Here is a 19,498-nt window from a genome sequence, read left to right as displayed (position 1 = left end):
AGGATCATAGTTTGAACAGGAGTAAGAAATAGGAAGGAAATGAAATAATTCTGGAGTTTAGAAAGGCTGTAAGACCAAGTTACATGCAAAATGCGGAAACTAATAGCCAAGTGGATTGGCAGAAATATCCAAATTTATAATCAAGATAACATTCCCAATCTCAGCAATTAAGACACAAGCTAAGAAGTTGCTTAGTTAAATTTCAGATGTAATTGCATCCTAAGCAGAGATAAATGATCTTAGTGCACCTACCTGACAACAGAAACCGCTAGGAAAATAAATCTTTTGGAAAACTTTCAAAAAGAAAATACTGGCCAAATGATTAGTGTCTCATAACATTAGTATTTCTTCTAAAGATAGAAACAATAAAGGAAGAAAAATGGCTGGGAAAGCATAAAGATTTTGATAATACTAATGAACTAATAATTTTCTAGGATTAACTAATGCTATAGTGTTTTCCCTAACTGTGCATCTACCGGTTACAATTAGGTAGATGTATGTAACCAAGGAAAGGTTCCTTGTAGTATTAAGAAGCTCATCTCTTTGTTTACTTATTAATTTACAAAACAAAAAATGAAAAGAAATAAATGTTACCTTGTGAGCTTTTAGCAATCATAAGACGTGTAATTTGTGAATTGGGGTTTTTGTTCACTTGATTCTTTTTTATATCTTCTTCAAGAAGAAAACTGACAATAAAAGTCTCATCTTGCTTACCTCCCACCAACCCCCCCATGGCAGGAACGAAGTCTGTACTGAAATGATCTTATTTGATATTTATTTTTTTTCCTGCTACATGCTGTGGGATTTTATCGGTTTTGAGTGATAGGTGAGATTAAGGATGGAGCTGCACCATATTGTCAGACTTAAGTGTCTAAATCTGCAGCCTTACAAACTTAGCTAGAACTTTGCACCTGAGTGTTTCCAGCTCTGCAGCCATAACTATAGTCCTATAGACAAATTTGCCGTTCCCTGCCTTCCAGAAAGACTCTTAGCCACAGGCCCTCTTGAAATAAATTACATTGAGCAGACTTCCGTGTGGCTTTTCACAGGAAATTTTGACCCCCTGAAATCTTTCAACATATACAACATATGAGGCAAAACACTCCAGATCTTTACTGGACCTCCACTGATACCACTTCTGGCTGGACAAAGTAAAACAAAGAATGGGGATAGATTCTGATATCAGCTATATTCAAATAAATTTAGAGTCAATTGTATTATAAATCTTCCATGCTCTGATGGACATTAGAAAATATTTTTGCAAGCAATAGATTTTTTAAAAACAACTCAAGTTGCACAAATCCAAATTAATAGAAAGTTTTCTACTTCATCGGAAGCACAGCTGGTCTCTCTGCATAGAGAAACTGAATTGAAACAATAATGCAGAAGGTGAGATTTTCCATTTTATAGGGAATTATATTTTGTTAAGAGCATGAGGAAATTTAGGTTCTGTCACACAATGTACAGGCCCTGTGGTTTCAAATATGTTTAAGTCATCCCTTGCCTACAGGCTTTTTATTTCAAGTTAATTGGAATATCTTGACAGCCACATGAACCATTTAACCTGCTCGTGACTTTATTCCATCCCTGAGCTTTTCCCACACAAGTAGAGTTTATATTTGACTTAGTTAGTTTAGCAGTTAAAGAGTAAACATTATGTACCTAGAAACTAAGAACAATAATTCAACTCCAATGTGTTTCTGCTACTGTGATCTAAACAAGAAAAGCTTTTACCTTTCCTTCCTTGATTTTTGTTCCAATTATTTGTCGTCTTTGCTGGATTATTTCAATAAGCTGGTCACATTCTTCCATCAGCTTGGTTTCTTGGCGGGATGCATTTACCTACAAAGCAAATCATTATGATTAGCAAAACTTGCTTTGACATTTTCGTTTTCCTTTTTCTAATTTAAACATTGCAGTTTCTAAAATGATGGTTTTGACATTTTTTGCTGCTTTCTGTATATAACCTATGCATTCTTTTTTTTTCTCCCTGGCTTGGATTTTATGTAATACTGAAACAAGTCTGAATGTCTTGTTCGTAGGAGGTAGGACTCAGAAATAGATATTCATCAGGTATTTCTAACTCAAGCGAGAAAAGTGTGGTCTTGTGACTACGGAGTGATGTCAGTTATAGGGGATATCAGTGAGAAGTGAAGGTTTTTCAGGAGGTGCTTAACACATCACAATTTCAAGCTGTATCTAGCGCTGCAGTGAATGCTACTGCACATAAGAGCACAAGTACTGGGTGAGACACTCCATCTACTGTGTTATCCTGCCTCTCACTGCTGCTGGTGCCAGCATCTGCTAGTAAAGCGTCTTAGAAAGAAGTCTCAACATGTATGATGATTCCAATGAATATTTTCTTATCCTCCAACCATTTGGACCTCAGAGTCTTCTTGAACCAGACACATTTTTTTCTACATCATTACTTATCCTCAGAAGAATTACCTTCTGTGGATTTATTTATTCTCTCCTTCAGCTCCTGCACACTTTAAGTATCCCCACCACCCTACAGCAATGAATACCACAGCCTAACTCACAGTAAAGTGAACCGCCTCCTTTAGAGCGATTTGAACCTATGTCCTTCCAGCTGCCTTTAATCATCCCAAGTTCTTTTACTGGAAAGGACAGTGAACTACTGATACCTATCCAGAATCACCACGCTGCTTGTGCTTTCACGGATCACTGTTTTGTCCTCTAGCAGGGTGACCTTTCTACACTGAAGAATCTGAAGTGATTCAGTTTTTCCTTTTATGAAAGCCGTACCACCACCATCCAATCATCCTTGTTTCTCTTCTCTGAAACTTTGCCAGGTCTATCATCTCCTTTTTGATGTGGGAACAGAACTGTACTTAAGTACTCAAGGTGCAAACTATGGAGTCATACAGTGGCACAATACATTCTCCACTTCATCTTGATTACTTTCATAATGATTCCTATGTTTGATCTGTTGAATTTAACACTTGAAAATATTGTTTATTATTTTCATTATCCATATAGTGGTTCCTGAAAGGTTCAAATTCTCAAAGATCTAAGTGACATTATGAAGTCATGTGTAATTGACTGTCTTTATTATTACCACTTTGCCTCAGAAATTAATCAGATAAAAAATAACAGCTGTGCTCATGTAGTTTTCTACAGTATAAATATATGAGCCAGCAAAACTGTTTTTAATGCAATAAAAAACTTCACAAAGGATATTAGCTTTCTATGGGAAATGTTGGCTTTTGTCAAAAAATAAGAAAACTTAGAAAAGTTTTGGTTCTCAGTTGAAATTGTTTTGTTTCTGGGGGAGACTGACTTTTTCAGTGAAAAGTCAACATTCTGTGTGACAAGAAAAATGTACTTCCCCACCAGTAGAAGCATGTATAGCTTACACGTATAAACTTACACTGCATAAACAGTCAGACAAAAAGGGAAAAAGTTCTAATCATGCCTAGAATAAAGAAAAATTTAAAGGAGTTATTTTGGAGCTATGTTTCCATTTGCACTTTGCTGATAGGGTAAGGTAGCCTTCAGCCCTGGCCAATTAATTGCTCCTAGAGCCACACCACCTTTTCCATCAGGCTAGTAAGAGCCAGGGGAGAACAACAACAGGGAACAGTTCCACGTGACAAGTAATTATATTTCTCTCCTTGGTTATTTTTCAGTCTGATGAACCCTTAATCTGTCTCAGACTTGGGTTTTTTTTTCTTCCAACAATGTGTTTAAACATGCATTTACCTGTAAGCACATTATGGAGCTCATTAAGATTAAGCAAATGCTTATTTATCTAAATTTGAACCAGGGCCAATAACCTTCTTACGTGAAATACATTGTGTCCTCTGGGCAAAGAGGGGACTTGTTTACAAAGGCCTGCTTTCATTAAAGTTTTGGAATATCCTTCTCAAACCTTCATAAAATTAAAGTTTGATTGCATATTTTATAGGTTTAATTATTAATTAAGATATCAGGTTTATAAAGAGAAAACTGGAAGGGATCAGATGGTACTGAAAGTGCTGGGGAGATCTGCATGTAATAGGTGAGGGTGTAGAAAGTACCTCCACCATGCAGTTGTAGGTGCCTATTTATCTCCTTATGTTAGCCAGCTGTTTGCTCTGCCTGGCTTCTCACCGCAGTCCATGAGAGAGACCACAAAGCAGCTCACCCAAAGCCTCTGGCAGTGCCAGTGTCTCTCCACTGACTGCTCACAGAGCCTAGAAGAACCAGTCAACCATCATTGTCCCTCCTATTCTCCTTCTTCTTCTCATCCTACCACCCCGGCTGCATCACACCCTCCCTTCACGCTCTGTACTTTGGCACGGAACTTGGCAGAGCTGTTTTCAGCAACCCACCCAGTGCAAGTTTCCCCAGCCCTGACTCCAGTCTCACTGGTGGACTGACATGCCAACAAGCATGGGGAATCCCAAATGGCCTCTGTCGGGGCAATGATCACACCCACGGCGCATGGGCACAACTCCTCCCGTGTGATACGGAGGTCTGCTCATGCCAGAGCTGACTTTGGCACTTAATTACGGTAACACTTCACAGGATTTTTGAGTAGCTTCCACTCAAAGTGTTACTTCTATCACCACTTACATCATGGATTTGGTTTGTCGAGCAGATCTAATTAATCTTTGGGGCAACTGTCATGAAACATAGAGTTACAGGAAAGTTAAGTCAATATTGTTTCATTTAATACTCTGGTTGGTTTGAATAATAACATATTAATTAAATCTTAACTTAAAAAACTCTAGACTAAGAAAGCCAAAATGCTTGGAAAAAATGCTTAGATTTCTTCCTGACTGCAGGCTTCTCTTTTTCTTTGAAATCTGAAAAGTATACTCTTTTATAAACTTCATTTGAAGACATTTCCAACTTTATAGCTTGCACAAGCTTTTTAAAAGTAAAAAGAATATTCAAAAATTATTTGATATGTCTGAGCTTTGAATGAAAAAAATATTAATTTGAGGGCTTTTCTCAAGTTGAAATACTCCTTAATCAAATTTTCAGCCTACAAAGCCTCTGATTCAGTAATAACTTCATAATTGAGCACATGCCTAACTTTAAGTGCACCATATTAGCTGTGGCCCTAAAGGGACTATTTGTGAGATTACTATTGAATATTATTTACTTGCATGCTTCTGAGGAGTCATATATCAGACCAAAGAGCCACAGGCATGGAGCAGGGCTCCGCTGTACAGGTGCTACAGAAATACCAGAATAAGGCTCTGTCTTCTGCCGGAGTCCTTTGATGAACAACAACCTTGACAATAACTTCCAGCTGGGGCTGGCCAAGGAATGCGAGTTCTGTCTGGTGAAAATATTTGAGGTTTTATGTTCTACATTTTTCCACATTAAAAACAAGCCCTGTTTCCAAGGAGTTCATTAAAAGAGACTGCGAGCTGCATTTAAAAAGTCTGGAGACTGCGTTGCTCACTTTGGTTGTGGGAGGCTCTCAATCATGCGGAGAGCAGACTTAAATCTGGGCTTCCTCCATCCCAGATGAGTGTCGACTCCTTAATCTGAGACACCTATTGCCTGAGAGTTTATGCTGGACTTAGGGACACCTCTCTGTAGAAAATCTCACTGACATCAATACACATAGTTTTGGCATCAACAAATTCCTTAACGTTACACATCCAGAACTGTTTTGAACCTAAAGCATTGTGTTTTGTTGGTAACATTGTTATAAACTTCTCCTTCACACCACAAAACAGTTTTAAAACTGACTAGGATGCCTTCTTATGATTTAGCCAAAATGATGACATTTTCTACTACAAGAAGGCAAGCAAGGACTGATTCTAGTTCTGCTGCTTTTGTGGGAAGTTTATTTTGATTTCTGTAACATCCAAAGACCTCAAACAGACAGTTTACAGGAAAAAAAAAATATTTTGGGGTTCTTTCCAGGTTTTCCAGATGGATGGATAGGTATCGCTGGCCTTTGCCTCAGGGAGTGGGTGTAGGGTAAAAAAAAAAAAAAAAAGAAAAATGGGGGTTCCTCAGTTGTCTGACAGGGAGCTGGAAACAACAAGCCCCCCCAGCCCAAAGGGGGGAGCAGACCAGCTGTTCCCAGCTCCACAAGCTGAGAACTGCTTTGGAAAGTGTTCTAGTCTCTGCAGAGGCTTCCTTGGCTTTCATCTTCGGAGACCTGAGTTAAATTGCAGCTTAGGTCATAAGAAAATGAATGTGGTGGTTTCAAAGTCCCCAGCAGATGTTTGGGAAATCACAGAACTACAACATGGCTAGAGGTTCAAGGTTACAGGGGAGCTTCTATGGTTAATTCAAAGGCAAACAGAGTGTCAGAGGGCTAGATTCATACCCATGGAAACTTCCTCAACTAATATACTGAAATCAAAGGATTTTTTATGTCAGAATTTCACTTGCAGGAGCAAAACTCTCCCTCTGAGATTCTTTGTGGGTAAGGTAATTTTGTCCAAAAGTGGAAATGCACATGTGTGTGTTATATATAATCAGCAAATAATCTCTAAATGACAAGCAAAATAAGACACCCTAAATCAGAGGTGGCTTGCTTTTTTAAGACTATACTGTCTGGGATAAATCCATCAAAAGCAGAGTAATTTTTATTCACTAGTGCTCTGCTGGCTATGCAAAATGGAAGAAAGTATGTTGTAGAAAGAGTCTGATCTCTGGAAAGCGAGGTATGAACATGAGTTTCAGCTTTACTAATTAAAAATGGTCTCAATGCCTCAAAAAATAATCTCCTTGCAGTTGTGGCCATATAGAGAAAGAAAAGGTATCAGCTTTTCTTTATGTGTTTGAGTTGATGGTTATAGAATTACTACATACAAATAAACAAACACTTCAGAAAAGCAAACTACAATAATTCCACTTAACAACTGCAACATCATTTCCACATATTTTACTTTAGATTTTGAGCCTGAATTCCTTATTACATGAAACCCAGAAACTGGGGTGGAGTGGGGTGGGGAGGTGGGGAATCTAAAATGGTGACATATAATAGCTAGTACCTGCTTACTATAGGAAAACTTTCTTCATTGTCATGTAGATGCAGAACACATTTTCTTGGATTAGAGTCTCTAGATGAATTAAAGAATTATGCTCATCTAAAGAGAGAGGCCTATTTATTTTTTAATTACTCCATGTTGTAAAATGAATTCAACTTTTCTTCACAGAGTCACAATACATTGAAGTCATATTTTAACATCATCCATTTTTCAGTTATCTATTAGATGGAAATACAAAGTATAATAATTAATGTGAATTTATTAAAACACGTCTTCCCTTTCTTTTTATGGATGGTTAGGTGGAATAAGAGCCATAGATTCAAACTTCTTTCATTTCATATCTGTGATTGATATTACAGGTTATTTAATTCAGTCTTCTGTAGAGGAAAAGCAACTCTTGAAATAAAGCTTCTTCAGACTTTATCTAGTCTACGTGTAAAACTGATTTTATCTATTATGACAAACTGTGCCTTTGGAAATATGTGATATTAATCAACTTGCCATCTAAATGGATCATCTAGAACTCCTTTATTCTGAATTGGCACAAGAGAAAAAGGAATGGTCATCTTCCATTTCAAGTGTGCCAGAGGCTTTGTTTTTGTTTGCATTCCACATCTATCTCTTACCAGGAGACCTGTGTTTGGAGGCAGTCTCAGCACAGGTTAAACAAAGGTCAGTGAAAAATACAGCAACTTACTCTGGCTACTTAGGAATTTTGTGAATGAAGAATCGATTAGGCCAGGATAGCTAGATCGCTTTGGGTCAGGCTGATAAGACTATCTGCCCCCATCTTGACTAAAAGAAAACCCTGTTAGAAGTTTGAAATACTCATGTTACTTATTAAAATATTATTTTAATTTTTTTTGTCCCACTGTGCTGTGAAGGACATTGTTGAGAAACTAATCAGCAAGATACCTGTCAGTAGTCTAGTGACATTTACATTTACTATCTAATCACAAAACAAAATAAACACGGAAGTTTCATGGAAAACAAATTCTATTTATAAGAATTCCATTAAAAACATTTAAAAATCTTAAACTCAGATGATCGAGAAAGTTCTCACAAGGAGATTCTCCAGAGATGCTTGTGCTGACAGCTGTAAAGCCCATTGAGTAGGCTTGCTTCAGTGAACTGTTTCTATAAAAACTGTTTCTATAAAACACAAATGTAGCATCATGTTGGAACTATGGCTGACATTTCTCAAGATAGGAGAGCTCACTGGAGAAACGACATTTGTTGCGAGACAAACCACAGTTTCACAACTGGGTTAAACTGCTCTGGGGTTAAACTGCTCTGGGATCACACTGCCAAAAAGAAAAAAGGTATTCCCAATTTTCCTTCCATCTGCAGAAGCTGCTGCAGCCACCTGGGGAAATGGCTGGGCTGAGCTCACCTGGCTGATATGCGTGTGGGAAGCAGGTAGAGAAACACAAAGGGGAGGGAGAAGCAGAGGTGGGGAGGCTTTTGGCAGCAATGAGATTTAAGATCAGATTAAGCTGTTTGTCTGTGAAACCAAGACCTAAGAGCAATGTGGCTTTTTAAGATGCAGTAAAAGGGTCATATTAATAATTTCTTTTCAGTCATTATTTTTGTCCTTTATGGTAGTCTCTTCTTTGAACCTAAATAATGAAAACACTTTTTGAATTTAATAATATTTATTGGTTTTATTTTGTTTTTCCTGCTGACAGGAAAACAAACCACTTGGTGTGTTTCATTTAGGATAGAAAAGCAAAAACAGTTAAATAATCACTGAAGTTCAAAGGACTGCCTGCCCTTTGATGAAGATGAAGACAGTGCCCTTGTAACCAACAGTTCAGTACTTAAAACTCTCATCCAGGATCTGGGGTCTTTAGCCTAGTGCCTAGTGTTTAACATCCTCACTAGAGGACCAATAGCTTTGGTCTCCTTGCTGTTCTAATTGCTGTTTAGCTATTTACATTAGGCAGAAAAAGGAGGTACTCAGGAGTATTTTTTTTCCCCTAAAGGTAAATGTCTTAAAGACAGACGGTTCCAAAAAGTAAGAACATTTTGACTGACAAGTTATATTATCTGATGGCAGGCACAAAATATTACCTGCTGCCCTAGTTAACTGGTGATTAACAGTGAACTCAACTCCATTTTCTGGTCTAAGGGTAAAGTCTTGCAGGAATGTCAGTCTAGAGAGAGTGTAAGCATGTACATGTGCATGGATGTGAGACGGAGGGAGAGATGGAGCAAATGGGAACTGGCCACCTTAACAGGCAATGGCAAGCACTACTATTAGCTTATATACAATCTGTGTGGCCTGTTATCATAATCATGACTCCAATTTCCACAAGTTACAAACCAGTTGTAGGTGCAATAACACATTCCAGCACATGCCTAATCTGTACATAAAATGTGTGCATAGGTGCTGCAGTTATATATATACACACACATATACATATATATGCTAAATTCTACATTTAATTAGTAATTTGTGAAAGCAATTAAATAATTCTTTAGACCAACAGTATTTGACTACTGGGCTAGGGCTTACTGGGCATGCAAATTGGGCCATCCTTGAATGAATAGTCTGTATTGCCATATGCCATGCAGCACGTTTTGTCAGTTTTTATTTCTGAAGTTTCTCTTCTCTTTAATGCTATATAAAATTTAGACTCTGACTAATGCTTACCTGAGATTTTCCCTGAATGAAATCAGCTTTTGTGAAAGTGGGATTAAATGTAAAATGAAAGTAATTGGAAATCAAAGGTAGATCATGCCATATATTTCATCTAAATAATGTCAATAAAGAAAGTCTCTTTTGTATCCTCTCTCATTAGAAACTGCCTTTGGAAAAAAATGCTGTAAACTCCTTCTTAGGGTTTTATGCACATCGTGAAGTTTGTTAATTAGTCTTTTATCGAGAGTAAGAACTCCCCATTTCCTTCAAGTCATATTTTCCTGTCTATTTCACAAATCAAAAAATGTCAGTTACTTCTAGCACTTAAATATAGCAAATAAATTCAGCTGCTGAAGAAATAACTTCACAAAAAAGGAAGATAACGTAGCAGAGGAAAAAGCAACTTTCACTGGAGTTAATTTTCCAATTTATCTGCCCCACACATATCACAGTGATGGCAAACACTTATTTAACCCTTTGCCCCTTTCCTACTATGTAAAAAAACCCCAACAAAGTAGATTCCTTATTCCAAACTACTAGTGGTCACTTTTGTGTGACTACAAAGGCCATTTGCTGTGGTTCAGACACCAGGACTTACAAGCTTTCCACTTAAATTCTCCTAATGAGAATTTCTCAATTTACTTGGGCTTTGACTGAAATTATCTCAAATCTCAAGGAGTGAGTAGCATGACACTTAGTGGAAACAGAGTAGTCACTGTTTTTTGTTGTCACAGGCAAAGCCTCTTTATTGTTTGAGTCTCCTCAAGGAATCACGCTAACAGTTGAGTTTTGATTTTGCTGTCCCTCAGGTTATAGAAATGCTATACGTATCCTATATAAAAATTGATGGAGATGTTTTGTTGCAAAATTTGAAGAAGCTATCTTGTAGCTGAAGTCTTACCAGAATTGCAAATTTTCAGTATTTATAATTTCCCCATTTGGCTCATTTCTTTTTGATCAGCCACACAAAAAGAGGCAACAGCAGGATTTTCCCTGTGCTGCCATCTCCTCTTCACCACTTTTGCACTACTGTTGTTACACTGATTTAAAATGTGTCTGATATGTTCAAGTGTTCAGTATCTGTGCCAGTGAAATAAAGGATTTTTCAATATAGCACTTTTTTTGCAGATGATTATATAACATGGCTATAAAACCCACCTTTTGAGACACACAAAACCAACTTTTGTCTGGAAACTTTATGCTGAGATTCAGCCTGCAGCAGATCTTTAGAAGTGAGCTAGAAACAGCATTTCCATCACAAACAGAAAGCAAAGGATGCAGCAGTTTGAGGGTTACACAGTTAGAGGAAAGTGCCTTCCCGTCTTTAAACAACCAAAAATGATTTTGCAGCAGTGTCCAGAATTTGCTTCCTATGACTTTTTGTGAATTGAAAACAAAACAAAACAAACAGAAAGACTGAGATACAGATGTTATAAAGCTGTCTACAAGCAAAACCTATTTCCTTTCCCCTCCCCCTCCAGATAATTGCTCCAATTTTTCCTCCAGCTGAGTTGAGATTATGTTTCTGCCTAACAGATGAGAGAAGCTTCATGGTATCGACTATATAACAGACATTTAATCATATATTTCCTAGAAGAGATGGGAAAAATTCCAGAAACAAAACTCAAATTGCTTAGAAAAAAGTAACTGACAAAAGAGGCTCATGCTCAGATTTGTGCCTTATGCCAATAAATGTCACGATCTAAAAGACATTTGCAGCAGCCTCACACATTCAAAGAAGCAATGTGCCTTGGAAATTATGACAAAGAAGCAAATTTAATGTGACATAGCACTTTGTCAGCCAGAGAAACCTGTGACACTAAAACCAAGGGGAGAACTTAAGCACTTACAACATTAAATCCTTCCCTGATTCAAATGAGAAGTAGTTGAATTTGGAGCTGTGTACAGCTGGAAAAGGCACAGGCCAGCAGAGCAGGATGCGGCCCCTGTCACCTTGCACGTGGCAGGCATGCAGGGGAGGATGGCAGTGCTGCAGTGTGCCAGGGGCAGGTAGGGGACACAGCCAAAGGCCACCTGGGCCACTGCCATCTCAGCACCCCTCCAGCACACTGTGGGGGGGAGGGAGACCTGACAATGGGTTGGTATGGCCACAGGGATGCTATCACCCAGGGATTAACCTATATAGCATATATACGCCATATCCTAGGCCAAAACTATCCCAGTTTTGCAACAGTATTTTTGGAGTATTTGTCAAGGCTCCTATAAAAATTTTCAGGTATTCACATGAGCTATTTGCATAGTGCATTTTTTATGAGCAAATTACTGCAGCCTGGTTTCACACAGTGGGGCTGGATCCAGCTAGACCCTCTTCTCCCTCAGCTGAGCTAGAGGACTTGTACCTGGACCTTGTTAATTTATGCCAAAGCATAAATATTTACATTATTTCCTTTTCCCTCAAACATCTTCCCCTTATAATGGCTCCAGAACTAAGTAGCTGCTGTCCTGACACACACAGACATTTTTATGGGCTTTTAAGAGCTACATGCTGATTTAGCCACATGCTAGAGGGCTCTTTTATTGGGTGAACGGTCACAGAATTTAAAGATAAAATTATTCCGGACTGTTTTTAATGCTTTAAAAAAAGTTTTCTACAGATACTCTGAGACGCATGAATGCTGTGAATGCATGAATACAAACAAACACATTTCAGATTAGTAGCCATTTCTATTGCATTTTCTCAGCGTGTGGAGAAAACGGTATTTTATCCTATGACTCAGTTTATCGTTTTACACAGCCAAGCCTGCTGTCCCTGGGGAGACAGCCACAGCTGCCTTCCCTAAGCAGCGAGGAGCGGAGCTGGCTCACCAGGGCTGGCCCAGTGAACTGCCCTGAGCACCGCTGTGCTCTGCAGGAAGCAGCCTGGCCAAAGGCGTGTAGACCTGCCATCATCTCCAAGGAAGGAAAACAAAACTTTCCTGATTAAGAGCCTTCGGGGTTTCTACAAAACCAAGAAATGGCAGACAGGATTAGAGAGGAAGGGAGAGTGGAAAGACATAAAAACGAGTATAAATCAAAAAACGTGTTAAGGATGTGTCTGAAAGATGAGTTAAACCAGCGTGCTCCTAATGAAACAAAGATTTGGGACAGAAAGGAGTGTTATGGTCTCAAGCTTTCACTTTTCAGGGTGAGGTTCCCTTTGAGAAAATGGGATTTTTAAAACTGTTATCATAAACTAAGTATTAGCACAGTCTGCATATTAGGCAAGAAATCAGACATTTAGGTGTTAAAATTATCATTATTATAAATGCTTAGTAATATCTTTGCTTTTGCAAAGGGTTCCCTTTGAAAAAATGGGATTTTTTTAAATTGTTATCATAAACTAAGTATAAGCACAATTTGCATATTAGGCAAGAAATCAGACATTTAGGTGTTAAAATTATCATTATTATAAAATGCTTAGTAATATCTTTGCTGTACGTAAAGCAGTAAAGAATGCAAGTGTGGCTTGATTTATTCACAAAAGTTTTCCTGCTGGCACCCCCAGAACCACCCACAGGAATGCAAGACTGGAAGTGGACTTCACGAGTCTCCCAAGATCAGGTTCCCCATCGGGATAAATCCTGTCGTAAATTGATAAACTCCATCTAAAAATAGGCAAGATTTATGTCTCCATTGCTGTGATGAAAGGCAGCCCCAGATCTCCCCTTCCCAGTGGCTGGAAGGCATCCAGCTTCCAGATAACCAACATCCCCAACCAGTCCTTGCCTGCTTATGTGAGCAAAAAGTGAAAATAACTCCCTTTCAGAAGGGAATAAACATTAGTTTGAAAACACAGAGGGGCTGGGATATGGCCTTTGCTATCGATGAAGTTACAGTTGCCTGATGGGAAGGATGTATGGGTAGAGAATTAATCTGCAGCTTCAGCTGGTCGCTGGGAAGCCATTAACAGCTCATTTGGCTGATGAGAAACAGTAGCTCTGAGACAACATTTGGGTTGGCTGGTGAGGATTCATTTATTTGAAAGACAAGAGCCTGTTTGTTGTTCATTTTCAGAAACGTCAGCTTCTGCTCCATATCAAAAGCCAAAAAAGACATTCCTTTTTATTTTTTTTTGTTTACGTCATGACAAAGCCTTTAAAATTCGTTGATGTTTATTTCTACCAAAAGATGTTTATTAGCATAACTTTTCAAAAAGTTTATATATCCCTTAATAAATACTCGGTAACTTTAAAACAAGGAATAATAATTTACTTTCCTACCTTGTTTTTCAAAGTTCAAATTATGTGTGAAACCCAAAGCTTCTTTTCTTTTCTTTTTTTTTTTTTTCCCAACTGGTTTTAAACCCCCAAAAATGTAAACCAACATTACAATAACATCATTAAAATTATTTAAAATTAGGAAAGGAAAATCAAAGTATGTAACAGCAGTTTTTAAAGATACCACCTATGTATTTACATGTTTACAAATTATATTCAATGTACTTTACGTCATTATCTGCAATATATTGTATCAAAAAGTGAAAAAAGAAACATGTCCTGTAAAATTAACTACATGTTCAGTTTTGACCTTTGAGTGAGTTCATATGGCAACACAAATACCATCACTGGAAACTTCAGCTTTTTTTCCACCTAGTATTTTGCAATCCTAAATTTGCAAAATCAATTTTACAAACAATATATCGTTTCCTTCATTCAGGTCCCTGGTTTGTGATGAATGTTTTTCTTGAAGAAGCACAAAGAAAGACAGCATCTTGTCTTTTTAAAAATCTATGTAAGCCTCAGTGCTTTTCTAATGCTGAAGATATTCACTTAATATCTGAAGTTTTCACAGAGCTCTGAGAAACAAAGATAGCTTTAAAGTTTACTTGCACATCCCCACTTGCCTGATTTCCAGTGCGGCCTTGGTCCAGGGTTTTGACTGAAACTAATTTCTTAATATTTAGCTAATTTAAATGCTAATTAGAGTAATTTGATGAATAAAACGTGGTAGGAATTCATTAACAACTTTGCTTCTATTTCTTTATGTCTACAGAGAAATTTTCTAAAACAGGACTCCAGGGACAGTAATGCATCTGTTACCAGTTGAATGAGCCGGATTTTTTGTAATACTAAACCTCAGAGTTGGTAACATATTGCAGAACCACAGAGGAGATGGAGGAGCAATTTAAAATTATACAGATCTATCCCATCTTGGACATAGGTCATCAACGAAGAAGCCTTACGCTGTCCTAAGCCCATTCATTTCTTGGGGTTTGCTCTGATTTTTACATACAGAGGAAGAAAATGTGCCTTGTCTCGGTCTCTCATTACCTCATTACCTCTCATTACAGTCCTTCCAACTGGTACAACAGTTCTTACGCCTGATGCTGTCGCTGCCCATATGAAGAAGTCAATCCATTCACCTCATGTCTGATACCATGGGTAGACTTTCATGGTTTAGTTGAGCCCATGAAGTCAGCGAGGCTCCACAGGTGGAGTGAATAGAAAAATGGGTAAAATGATCTCTTTGGAAGAACAGTCTTGGGGGTTTTTTTGTTGTTGTTTTGATTTGTTTTTTGTTTTGTTTTGCATTTCTTTGCTTTGGTTTTTTTTGGGTGGATTTTTTTCCCCTTTTTTCTGCAGCACGTGCCATTACCACAGTCAACAAGGTATTTAAGCAGATATCAAATTTTCAAGACATGATTTTGAATCTATTCACAAGTCAAAGTTGCTTTTGGGCTTAATTAGGTTACTGAATTTTACTCTGAGAAAGTCAGAAAAGAAGCAGTTTTGTCTAATGAAGAGAGTCTTGTCTGAAAACCAAACGCCTTTCTGCAGCGCTGGCAGGTGGCTGTGTTACAGCAGTTTATGTCACAGCTAACTTTATCTTAAATTCTACCAATGTTTCAGAAGCTCTGGGTTAAGGCTATCTTCCTCTCTTATATTCCTCAGGTAACACTAGTGAAGAAACCTGGTTTCCTTTCACATATATAGACAACCATACTCAAAGTGGAATACCTTTTCTACACAACATGGTTTAATTATTTAATGTTGCCTGTCTGCTAGGAACATACAGTGAGCCCTTCTCTGAATAAACAAGGCTGCTACAGGAATTGCAATGTATTCAGAAGTGCAATGGTCCTATGCAGAAGCTTGTCAACAGGTAGCATTGCAATGCAAACAAAATCCCAAACATTTTTTTCACAGGGAAAATAGGTTTCCCCTGCTAATCTTACTAGTAATTAGCTGTTCAACTGAAAATACCTGTTCCCTGTGATTGAGGTCTAAAGCTTGTTCCACTTTAAATCAGCAGTATTTAAGTTGTGTCAGCTCCTCTGATTCCTACCCCATTAACTTTCCCATGCCCTTTTAAATTGAGTTTAGAACACTTGAAGACTGATAGCACTGCAAATGATGAAGTTGGTGCATCTCAGGGAATCCAGTGTATCTGTCAACAAGGACACGTACCTCAAGATGCTGAGCTTTTCCTAGTCTTCCAGTGTTTCTTAGCACAATTTAACTGAAGGAGAAGTAAAAATATTTTGTATCTGGTGTGTCACCTGGAACTCACAGCTGAGACTGACAATGAGGAAAGCACTAGTGATAAAGTTTTGATGCCATGGGGATATTTGTATAACATCTACTAGCAGAAAGCATAAACTCATGTTGTCTTTTTGCAGGTTTTTTTATGATATGGAAGCTCTTTGTTCTTAGTGATTTTGGCTTTGTTGATCTGAATGTACCGTAAGGAACTGTGGCAAAAAGTAAAAAGAAAAGTGTTGCTAAAAAGAATCTATTTTGGATTCTGATCTCTTCCTTTGTCAGCTCCCATGGCTGAATTAGTCTGTGATTATCTTAATTTGCAAGTAGAGTAGCATCCCCCATGGGGCCATTCAAAAAATCCCCTGGATTTCAGTGAAATATGGATTCAGATCCCTCCTTGCTGAAGATTTTCTGTGATACTTGAAGTGGAATATGTAACTGAGGCAACTCAAAGGCCTGTAAGCATTTTTCTTGTTCTGAAGATAAACATATTTAATGTATGACTTTTGAGTCCACATATGTATTTAGACACTTAATTCTGATGAAAAAGAAATAATCAGTGGCTGACAGAAACCTCAATATTGTTTTGGATCTGGGCATTACTATTTCTTTGCTTTTGTTTTCCACCTGTAAATATTACTCTACCTCACAAAGGACCCAAAAAGATAAACATGTTACAGATAGTGAGTGATATGCCCAAGTATAGCAGTGGTGGTGACCATACAAACACATTGTAATTAAAAGGGGACAGCAAGGAACGTAAAGGAGGCCATCTGTATTGAGAATACCATTTATCAGTGAAAAAGCTCCAATCAGTTTACCACTACTTTAATTTAGTTCTGTGTTTGTTGTTTGGGGTTTTTTGTTTGTTTGTTTATTTAAACTTTTGTTCCTGAATGCTAAATGAATGTAATTAAGTTTACAAGTATTTCAAAAGGAGGTCAGTACTCACTTCTACATGTTGACAGGTCTGAATGAGTTTCGCCAAAAGAGTTTCCAGTTCAGTATTCCTCTTAATAAGGTTGGTGAGGTTACTCTCCAAATTTTGCTGTCAAAAAGAAAGAAAAGAACACGGCATTTTGAAGAATGTAGTGTTTAGATGAACAATTGAAAAATGGCTGTATTTTCAGGATCTGAACTTTTTAATTACACAGGTATGAACATGAGACTTTCATTTTTATATACTCCATTAGATGTTTTGTCTATGCATCAAGTACAGCAAGGCAAGAGAGCAGAAAAGTTCAAGAGCGAGTTCTAAAAAATAGGATTTCTAAGGACCTACTAAAAACTAGATGAAGTAATCAGTTATAGTTGGGGGTGGGGGGAAAGGAGTGAGGAGAGCAGGGGAGCTAAAAAAATTTTGCCAGAAAAAGTGGTTTATTTTGGCTGAGAACACTTTTTGACTCCTTATTTCCTGCTCTCAGTTTAACATTTGAATTTAAAAGCCTGCTGCTGAGTTCTACAAGTATGTGCCTCTTTGGGACTGTACTTCTAAGGACCCAGTAGACAGGTCAGCACTTTCTTCTTGGGATTCACAGTGCCGGGTGGGATTGATTTAACTTATTTAATTCCCTAGTTCATTGAAGTTCTATTTTTTAATAAATAATTCTAAAGAATATCATCCTTTCTACACATAAGAATGAAATGCCTACTCACTGACTGTCTTCACTAACTGTTCTTAAGAGAGAACTTGTGGCTTGTGCCTGTGTTTATCAACTGATTACAGCTGCAGTGAATATCTGCCACCATGGGAGATCAGAGTGCTTTCCAGCTTCCAGAGCTGAGGCTGCACCCTGGCCGCTATGCAACTGCACATGAGATCAAGATCTAGCAACAAATGTTTTAGCCTCCCTTCTGCCCTCTGTATCCACAGGAAGGAAATCCAAGCACATGAGGAGGAGGGGGAGGGGGAGGTCTGTGATAGCTGTGACCCACTCCCTGGTCTGGCTGCCTTGGGACCAGGATCCTGCTATGCACCTTACCACCAGCTCCTAGCTTTTTACTACACATTCTGTGATAGATGCTGTTTTACATGAAATTCCACCTTCTGGAAGAACATGGGCATGAAAAAGTCCTTTTTTTTTTCTTTTTCAAAAAATGCAGTGTTTCTGCAGAGATAAAAAAGCTCTGTAAATATAGCTTAAGCACATTATAAAGAAGAAGAAGAAGAAAAAGAAGCAAGCCATTAAAAAGAGTCCTGACTGTAAACATTTATTTTAGTAATTTCAGGGGCACACATGTCATTTTGGAAAACCTGAGGACTGTTGGCATCACAAAGTTTCTCATAGTTATTCACCTATGTAAGTGTGTGAGACTAGTCCCTTACTTAGTATTCCTGGCAGGCTGACAGTCCCTGCCTTTTAATGGTGCTTTGTCCCCCGATGAGTCCCCAGTATCTGGGAAGTACTGAATGAGAATACCAGAACTGGGCCCTGTGCTTCTCTCCCTACAAGGGCAGCAGTGTCTCTGCAGAGCTCTCATTAATTTCATCCCTTCTCATCTTTTATTAATGCACTTCTTTTCTTCACACTACTACTTTTCCCCCAATCTATCTATTCATTGCTTAAGTCCCTTCAGCTACCATTAACTCACCCGACTTCTCCCATCCACACCACCCCCCCCCCCCCGCCCTTTACCACCTCCATGCATGAATTTAATGTGTGTGAGTGTGTGTGAGAGCAAGTGTTTTCTGGTGCTGTTACTCACTGCCTATTTCACGCTGTTTTAAAACACACTGTTCCTTGCCCTCCCTTCCTGCAGCTGTGCAGTCTTCTTTACTCCTTCTTGCATATGGCCACAAACAAATGAAGCTGGCAGTATTTCATTGCTGAACCATACACACTTTGGCATTTACCAGGGCTGATGCTGTAAACACCGGAGGAGCAGTCAGTCCTGTTCCATTAAAGATAGCACAGGATTTTGATGGTTTTAAGTATATAACTCTTCTGAGAAGTGTGATGGGTGTTTGAAGTACATAATTTTGGCATTTTCTTCCCAGCACAGCCATGCATATCGTGTATCACAAGTTCTGGCTGTAAAAATACCTTCTACACTGCATTTATTTTATAGCCCACTAAAACAAAGAGTAACAAGAACGGGCATTCTTTACTGAACAGTTTGAGCTGTATCTTATATTTCCATAAGCCGTACTGTGAACAATCATTTAATTGCAAAGGCATGTTTGCTGTGCTGTTAGATGTCCCTTTGCAGAGCTGAGACTCACATGCAAAGTCAAAATACCATATACAGTTACAGTATCAGATAACTTTTGTCCCTAAAAACCAGTTTGTTAAGGGGATCCAAATGTGTAAAACCTCTTTATATACTTTCTTATTGCTCATAGAACCATTCTGTACATGTTCTAATATTTTATACTAAAAGGTTTAAAATGAAAAATGTGTACT

At 38.2% G+C, this 19,498-nt stretch overlaps 1 protein-coding gene across 1 annotated transcript in view; it reads right to left on the bottom strand.

Moving 5' to 3' along the window:
• Window positions 1-19,498, bottom strand: part of MID1 (midline 1) — a 157,064-nt gene that overhangs the window by 29,494 nt on the left and 108,072 nt on the right. Inside the window, exons 3-4 of the mRNA XM_037377949.1 lie at window positions 17,047-17,142; window positions 1,735-1,842 (exon numbers count right to left, since the gene is read on the bottom strand). Coding sequence (XP_037233846.1) covers window positions 1,735-1,842; window positions 17,047-17,142 — 204 coding nt within the window. The remainder of the gene's footprint in view (window positions 1-1,734; window positions 1,843-17,046; window positions 17,143-19,498) is intronic.

The sequence above is a fragment of the Falco rusticolus genome, chromosome 2 (assembly GCF_015220075.1).
Source record: "Falco rusticolus isolate bFalRus1 chromosome 2, bFalRus1.pri, whole genome shotgun sequence".
NCBI classification, from domain to species: Eukaryota; Metazoa; Chordata; class Aves; order Falconiformes; family Falconidae; genus Falco; species Falco rusticolus.
This window is presented reverse-complemented; position numbering and strand designations above follow the sequence as displayed.